The following is a 9248-nucleotide window of genomic DNA, read 5'->3' on the forward strand; positions in this document are numbered from 1 at the left end:
ATAAATTATTACTCGCATTTATACAACACTTAGGCAATGTTTGATAGCTATTGGAATTCCATGAAAAATGGAATTTCAATTCCATCTTTTACCTTTCATTGTTTGATAGCATTTATTTTCTCTAAAATTCATTTTCTTACTTTGTTACCACCTCAATCAAATTCCAGCTTTTTGATAAATTTGAATTCTCACCAAAATGGTGAGAATCCATTTTTCCGGTTATAGGAGCTTTTTTTTTCCTTTTTATTTTTATTTTTTTCAACGGAAACAAATTCTAAGAATTATTGTAAAAAAATATTTCCCTTTAATTGACAATTTTCATGTAAAACAAAGTTAAACAAACACCAAAAGATAAATATTTTCTTGATTTTTTTTTTGCAGTGGAAACAAATTATATCCCCAATACCAGTAAATTTTTTGAACATATGAGGTACTCTATCAATTTTGACAATTCTCTCTCTCTCTCTCTCTCTCTCTCTCTCTCTATATATATATATATATGTTTTTTGTTTTTTTATCTCTTTAATTGACAATTTTCATGTAAAACAAAGTCAAACGAACACCAAAAATACTTTTATTTCAACATTTTTCACATGAAGAATTATACCAACAAACACAATAAATTGACAATTCCCAGAAAAATAATTTTTAGACAATTCAATTTCATAAAATTCGTCTTCTTTCCACCCAAATTCCATCTTTGCAGTCAAATTGATCCTTAATTTTGAATTACCTTCCTTTTTCCATTTCTCATTCTACATACAACGGGCTCATGATTAAAGAATTAAGGGGTCATTGAAAAATGACTTTCATCTTTAACAAGAACTTATCGAGTGAATTTAGATTAATTGGTTATTTAACTATAACCGAGCATTTAGAAAGGATGTTTTATTTCAATAGAATTTTTTTTTTTTTTAAAGGAATTTGAACCATTCATGTCATGAACAAATGTAATATGATTTTATATACGTAATAATATTGTTAGATTTCAATAAATATTAAAGAGAGGGGCATTTCTTCCCCACGATGGCGACAATTGCAAGGTTAACGATAGAGTGGTTGTGGTAGTGGTGGTGGCGATAGCAATGGTAATTGCACGATGATAGTTTAATTAAGTGACGGTAGGATTAGAGTGGTGATGGATATGGGTGGAGGGTAGCTAGTGATGGCTCGGCTCGGGCTCGTGGCTCTTGAAAAACGAGCCGAGCTAGGCTCGCACGAACCCCTCACGAGCTCATGTTTTTTTTAAAAAAATTTTTATTTGCACATTTTTTGCACATTTTTTTTTTAATTTTTTCATATTTTTGCACAAGCTCGACTCGTTGGCTTGTGCCCATGAGCGGCTCGACGAACCGAGCAGGCTTAGCTGGTGGGATCGAGCCCCCTGCTTTGCTCTAGCTCGAGCTCGTCATTTGACGAGCCCAAGCCGACCACGAGCCGAGTTTTAATGAGCTAACAAGCCGCTCGACTCGTTTGACATCAAATGATGAGCCTGAGCCGCCCATGAGCCGACGAGCCGCTCAGCCTGTTTGACATCGATAAGGGTAGCCGAAGGACATATTATGTATTTTCTTTTTATTTATTTGTTTTATTCTTTCTCTTTTTAAATTATTTTGAATGATATAACTAGGGATGTAAACGAGCCGAGCCGGCTCATGAACTGAAATTTTCGGCTCGGGCTCGGCTCGAGTAAATCGTAACGGGCTTTTTTTGGGCCCGAGCTGGCTCGGCCAAAAAAAATAAGGCTCCGAGCTCGGGCTTTTTATGAGCCGAGTCGGCTCGGTTTTTTATTTATTTATTTTTTTTGCAATTTTTAATGACATTTTTTTCACATGCTAATTGTTGTGGTGCAAATTGTTGAATGACATTTTTTTGAAGAATTTAAAAATTGCATCATTTATTATTTATACAAATTACAAATTAAATAAAAGTACAACTTTCAAAATTATGTAATTTATACGAATAACAAAATAAATAAAAGTTACAAATTACAACCCTCCTCCTTTTTCCGGGCTTGGGACCGGCTGCAATCAACATAGGCAGAGTTAAAATTGTACACGAATAAAATATTTCGTGTACAATTTTTTTGAATCAAATAAATTTAAAAAATACATTTCTTAAAGAAAAATAATTAATTTAAAAACTTACAACATCTTATGTTTGGATATGCTGCAACTCTTCGGTCATTATACTATCAACATGTTCTTGAACACGTAATTCTGCACATTCCCAATCCTTCAAACATATCAAAACCTCCAATATATCTTCTTTTAGTCTTGATCGTTCATCTGATAAAATTCGACCACCTAAACTGAATGCAGCCTCCGATGCTACCGTAGACACCGGAGGTGTTAGTAGATCACGTGCAATTTTTGATACAATTAGATATTGTCTTTCGTTACATCTCCACTAATTTAAAAGACTAAATTCTTGTAATTCGTGCCGTTGCAACACACTACGAACATCTACGCACATATACCTAGCTAATTCAGAAGGAATTTCAAGATTTGTACCACCAATATTGATTGCTCTAGATGTTGATGAGTTAGAACTAGAACTAAATGAAGGAGCACTTGTATTGCTATCTAAATAATTCCATAAATTTTCGGGATTTGTTGAAATATTTCTTGAAAAAGAACTTTGGGAAGTAGAACTACGCTGACCTTCCTTTTCAGCATAATAATTATACATTTCACATAAAAAAAGATTCTATATGCACGTGTGATAATTCTATATTCAAAAAATCTGATATCCCCTTTACAGTAGTTTTTGTGTCAGTTAAATTAAGTCGAGGGTCCATTACTGAAGCTAAAATAAATAAAGAAGGCAACTCTTCCCAGTATTTATAAAATTTTAACTCCATACAGCGAACTACATCAGCAAAAAAGTGGCAAATTCCTATATTTATGAAATGCTTGTGAAATATAGAAAAAATGTTGTAAAACAAGAGAAGATGTAGGGTAATAAACACCGCTACATTCCTTTGTAGTATCGAAAAAAGGTTGTAAGAATTTTTTCACGTAAAATGCAATAGTCCATTCCCAATCTTCCAAATTATGTTCGGGTCCGAGTGTATGCCTACCATTATAATATGGTGAAATCACTTTATCGTAATTTTCACACCAATGTAACATAAGATATGTAGAGTTCCACCCGTGTGTTACATCAGTGGCAAATGATTTCTCCTGTAATCCATACTCTGCACACAAACTATTAAATGCTTGTTTTCTTGCTGGTGACACAATAATAAAATTTATTGCTTGTCTAATTTTATCTAAAGGTGAACTTATATGTTCTAATCCAACTTTTACAATCAAATTAATAATATGACATACGCAACGTTGATAAAAATAAATTTTCAAATACGGGATTAAGATCAGCAATAAATCTTTCAATAACAACTTTGTTTACTGCAACATTATCAAAAGTAAAATTTCGAACCATATCTTGTATATCAGATTCCTGTATGATATCTTTTAAAACCATGTATATATTAGTGGCATTATGGGAAAATTCTACACATCTGAATGCAGTAATTCTTTTATGTAGAAGCCACAGGTGATCAATATAATGAGCCGCAGCAGCAATATAACCTTTTCTATTACAACCAGTCCATAAATCAGAAGTAAACGATACAACACTATTAAAACTTTTTAGACCTTCAATAGTAATTTGTTTTCTTCTGTTATATAATTTTATGCTATCCGAACGAAGAGTATTTCTAGAATAAGAAGAATACCTCGGTTGGAGATATTTCTGCACGAGTCGGGTAAAGTGTATTGAGTCTATCATCGTAAGCGGCATCTCTGCTGCAGCCACGTATGCAGCCATTCCTTCACGAAATCTTTCCTGTGAATATACAAAGGTGGAAAGAGTAGAATTAGAACCGCCAAACACTAGTTCGATTTGTTTCGAGTTGAGATCGACTGGTTTTGCTTTGCAACTCCTCAATACGTATCTATTCAAATGCGTTGTGCTCGAGCCAGGCTTCCAACTAAGTTCTTTGCCACAATAATTGCAACATACTTTCAAAATATCTACTCCATTTCGAACACCAATTTTTTTTCGTGTCATATGTTGCCAACAGTCCGATGATTCTTTTTTTGACCTTTTTGTCTCGAGTACTTGAACTTCTTCCTCTTCAATATCCTCCAAATTAATTGAAACATTTTCACATGCATCGTAGTTAGATGGAGTACTCGAACTACCCCAAACTGATTAACTTCATCACTTGTAAAATCCATAATAACTAGTATAATAAAAAATACTGAATATTAGACTGTAAAGTGAAAGAAATTGAATATATTAATTGTTATATGAGAAGTGAGAAAGAAGAAATTGAAACTTGAATCTGAATCTATGATATAGAAATAATGCGAATTAAAATCGATAGCAAAGTGATTTAAAACTTCAAAAATCATCTCGTATTTATAGATAAAAAAACCCGCATTATTTTTCAAATTTGAATTTAAAAAAGATAACAGTGTAGTGTACCAATACGAAAAAAAGGCAGCTATAGGCAGCAGGTCACAGCTGCTACAGGGCAGCAGGGCTGCTGCCGTGCAGCAGTTAAAATATTTAAAAAAAAATTTTTTTCTTTAATTTGCTTGGGCCGAGCATTTTTGTCACGGGCCATTTTTGGCCCGTGACAGGCGAGCCACACGGGTTTGCTCGGGCTTGATCCCTACGAGCCACGTGCCGGGCGGGCTCGAATTTTTCCCGAGCCGAGCCACGAGCCGCTCGAGCCACCGAGCCTTTTTGACACCCCTATATATAACTATGGATCCTTTCTTTAAAATTTAAATTGATCAAATTTTGGTCAATGGATGACTCATAGGTCAACTATCGGTATTGATGGAAATCATTCATGGGACCTCGTGCCACATGTTAATTGAAGATTTGGTAATATACTAATAAAAATGAAAGGTTTGAAACGATTGATGCAATTTATGGTCAGCATCATGCACCGCCGTTTGGAAGCGTCGGACTTAGTGCCATTAGTGTCAATTTCCTAGTTTGTAAGAGTCCTTTTTTGTCAACTTTGCTTATTAAGGTTTGCGAGAAATTCATACAAATAGCACAATATGTGAATAGAATAATTCTACTCCTACAAAGTTTGAGTATAAAAGTGAAGTGTAAAAGTGTGTTGGCAAAATCTGAACCCTTGATTTCAAATAATTTAAAAATCCGTTTTTGAAATTATTGGTATAGATTTAAATTTGTAACGTAACTTTGTAAAATCCCTTTGTCGTCGTAGCATAACTCATATGAATATATACAATGGCATAACTTTCATCCTCACGATAGAGGAATTGGTTCTAAAGGGTAAAGGACTAATATTAATTGTCAATGACATTTGTTGACCTTAAATTCCATAACAATTTCTTAGGGCAATCCTTGTGGATTGGTCCGGGGTGTTCCACTCCCGCTTTTGACCTCTGTCAACGGTATTCAATCCTTCCTCTCTTCTTAGTTTTCACGCAAAAACAGAGGTTGGAATTGCCCCAGTTCCTTCCAATTATGTGAAATGGGGTGTGTCCTCACTAAAAAAGTGCAAGTGGGTTGGCGAAGAGACGCGGCTCGACAAGGAAGGAATGGAAAATAGTCAAGATGCAATAGCAGTTGGTAAGTGAGAACCACCATCGAAAAGAGTGTCACCAGGTACAAAGACCAAAAGATATCTCAACAATACAAGTCTTTGTTTGACTACCATTAAAATTTTAATACATTTTTCTTTCTTCTTTTCAATCATAAATTCTCCAATAAAATGATAATACTTGTAAACCAAAATTTTTCCTTTATTTAATTACACATTCTCCAAAAAATTATTATTTCAAAATACATTATTTCTAAATTCTCATTATAGTGGGGGCCAAACAAGGCCAAAAGTGTTGTTCAATCCTATTCTCAAAGTCCAGGATAACTGGATAAGGGATGTTGAGTGGGTCCGAAGAAGACATCATTTTTAGGATTATTCTTCTTAGATAGGGCCAATGTGGCCCTGTCCATTCTGGGGGCAATGTAGCGTCCCCCCTATTGGCCAGGTTGTCCATATAGCAAAGTTATCATTTTGATAGTACGAAGAACAAGTTTGATGTGATAGGCCAATTGCTAGCACTTATTCTCCTGATTTTGTACAAACATTCAAAAAGAGTAATAAAACAAGTACCTTATTCAAAAAGTACTAGAATGCAAGCATTGGCAAGAAAACGTACTACTTTATTCAAAATTCATCTAAAAATTTTGACTTAAAAAGAAAGATATATTTTGACAACAAAATAAATATCCCTAAGACATTTTGTATTCTTGTTTATTTCGTGTACACTACGTTTTTAATGAGGCTATTGTTTTAGGATTCAACAACCTCAAAACAAATGAAAAAATTACACTAACACCTTTCACAAAATCTAACATATACAACACAATTTAACTAGTAAAAGATTTGCCTCTTACAGGGTTTTGCTCCCAGGCAATCCTCAGTTCAGAAAAGAATAAAAAAATGAGTCATCTTTAGGTTCCTCCTTGGCCATGGAGAGGGCATTGTCTGTCTGTTGCATTTGATCAATATATGGACCGATCGAGTCTCCAAAACCTGAGTAGGCAAAATCACCCGTGTCCTGCAATATCTGAAGGGTATACGAAGCATGGTTCTGTGATCCTGATACCCTGTTTTTCTGAATAGAATTGGGGAGATTTGTCATCATACCGGTAGATGGCCTAATAGCCATAGGCTGGTTCGTGTTAATATGTGGTCTGTTCATAGTATAACTGCCACTGCCGCGTGCTGCAAGAACATCATGGTTGTGTTTTCCTTCGTACGTGGTAATCACCGCCCTCAAATCATGATATGCTCGCTCTACGTGCTTCCTAAGCGGATAACCATTGTATGTACATTTGTAGTAGCTCCTGCAGGAATTGATGAATTGATGTCATTAAGGTTTCTAACTTCATTAAGGAAAGAAAGAGACAAAACATTGAGGTACTAATCATGTTTACCTACGATTCGGATTGCCCTTAACAACTTTCTGTCTGTATTTCCTCCATCTGTAACCATCATCAAGGATATCAATATCACTTGTGGTTTGAACGACGATTCTAGGTTCTTGAACCGTTTTGCTGCCCGAAGCAGATATGCTTTCATTCTCACTTTTTCCCTTCCTGAAAAACACAATGAAATTTAATACTGTAAGGTATTCTCATATCATGTAATTATTGGAACTATCAAGTGATAAACTTACCATCTCTTGGCTTCGGGTTCATTTTCTTCATCTCTCGAGTTACTCATTGGTGAGCCTTGTTCGAAATCATCATCACCGAAAGAAGCTGACGAATTCTCTGGGGTTGTGATAGGTTCCCCTATAGCATCTTCGAGCAATGAGTTTGACTGATTTAAAATTCCCATATAACAGTATGTATGATTCTGAATTGAATTCGAAGATGATCTTCGAGTGGATTGAGGCTTGGGGTGACTATGACTTCCTTTATACACTATTTCAGTAATATGACCATCCAAATTTTGACCTTTCTCTTAGTCGGACAGCTTGGAAATGTAAACTTGTAATAACTACGAGGATTTTCGTTTCCTTTGACTTGTTTCTGGTTGTATTTCCTCCAGTTGTATCCATCGTCCGATTTCTTCTGCTCCCTTGTATACTGAGTAGGTTGAGCATAGTGAGTTTGAGCCAAATTGCCCCCATATTTGATTGAATAGTAGAAACTGTTAAACAATCCAAAGAAAATAAAAAAGAAAAAGGAGGAGGTTAGGGATTCATTGATACTACATAATTAATTGAATGCTAAAAGATAGTTTAACCTAAATACAAAGAAAATATATATAAGCTAAACAAAGGAAACTAAAAAAAGACTATTCTACCCTTAATAAATAATAAATAATCCTATATTTCTTAACAGAAACATCGTGAGAGAATTTTGCGTCTGAAAATTCAATTTGCTTGTTTAGAGTATTGAATGCCTCATTTTCTTGATTCCTTCTTAACAAATCCTCATGTTGAAGTATAATCGTCAGCACCAAAACAATCAATATAAAGAAGAATGACCACAATAATAAACTAATCATTCTTTTTCTTTCTTTTTTTTTTTTTTTTTTAATTTGAGGTCGACTACACTAATCCCCTTTTGCCTCCTTATTCGGTTCATTAATTACGAGATAAATGACAGAATCAAATAAATATTAAGGACAAACGAACCACATAAATTACACATCTGGATTACATTTGAACTGTAATATGACCATAATCATTCTTTCAACATGTTGAATTACAGGGTTTTCTTTAATAATCTTGAAAATCATAATGCATGAGAATAATTCTTCGAAGAATCATATAATTATGCAATATTTGATACATATTTTATATTAAGTTGTTTCGATCCAAATAAACTATAAGAAAACTAGGATTCTAAGCATGAAACTGATTTTAAAACTGTATAGCAAATACAAAGTAATGAAAATAAAAACGGAGAGTTGTGCTGAATGTCGGGATCATACCGATTGATTTCTTCCTGCAGAAAACGAAAAAAAAAGATGAAGAACTTGAAGGCCTATTTTGAGATTGAAAAGTGAAATCAGAATACTTTCTATCCTCATCTTTAGATAGCGAACCAGTAAAACTTCCTGTAGTGGGAGATGGAAGAACCTGCACAAGCATATCAAACTTTTCACTAGTCCTATTTCCAGTAAACTCAATATCTATTAGATGAATCCTTTTACACTGTTGAAACAACAAGCTTACGTCCCTTTTTTCTAAATAAATTTAGGTGGACTAGCTTCTATACCTAGACCCCATTGCTTACTTTGATACTTTCGAACATTTCTGTGTCGGAAAAGACACACAAATAAAAAACTACAAACTATACTAAATAAATTTGAGTTCTGACTACATGAATTCTTTCCATCATCTTCAAATAGCTTCTATACCAAGAAGGACCATGCTAGGGTGCCAGAAGAGAATTGACATCCTAGCTGACAGATCCTCACAATCAGGGTGGGTGGGGTGGAATTTGTTGGTATTAATAGTCCCAATAATCCAAGAAAAACACAGAAAAATAAAAGAACACAAGAATTTTTTGCCAATAGGCCCGGATGTTCACCAAAAAATGGGTTACGTCATCACGTTGAGCTTCCACCAAAGTGATTAACGCTCTAATCCACTAGAAACCAGCAATAGAATATCAATACAAGGTTTATAAACTACAGATCTAAAAAGATCAGCCCTCAAACCCTATTTTTT

The 9248-nt window shown here is 34.4% G+C and overlaps 1 protein-coding gene across 1 annotated transcript; it reads right to left on the minus strand.

Moving 5' to 3' along the window:
• Positions 1–6476: 6476 nt before the first annotated feature.
• On the minus strand, positions 6477–8804 carry LOC111408598 (probable WRKY transcription factor 33). Its single transcript, XM_023038343.1, is given in 6 exon segments — positions 6477–6906; positions 6997–7158; positions 7239–7518; positions 7521–7717; positions 8593–8685; positions 8794–8804. Coding segments are annotated over 6 exon segments (1173 nt in total).
• Between the last annotated feature and the right edge of the window lie 444 nt (positions 8805–9248).

Source organism: Olea europaea, chromosome 13, assembly GCF_002742605.1.
Source record: "Olea europaea var. sylvestris chromosome 13, O_europaea_v1, whole genome shotgun sequence".
Lineage (NCBI taxonomy): Eukaryota > Viridiplantae > Streptophyta > Magnoliopsida > Lamiales > Oleaceae > Olea > Olea europaea.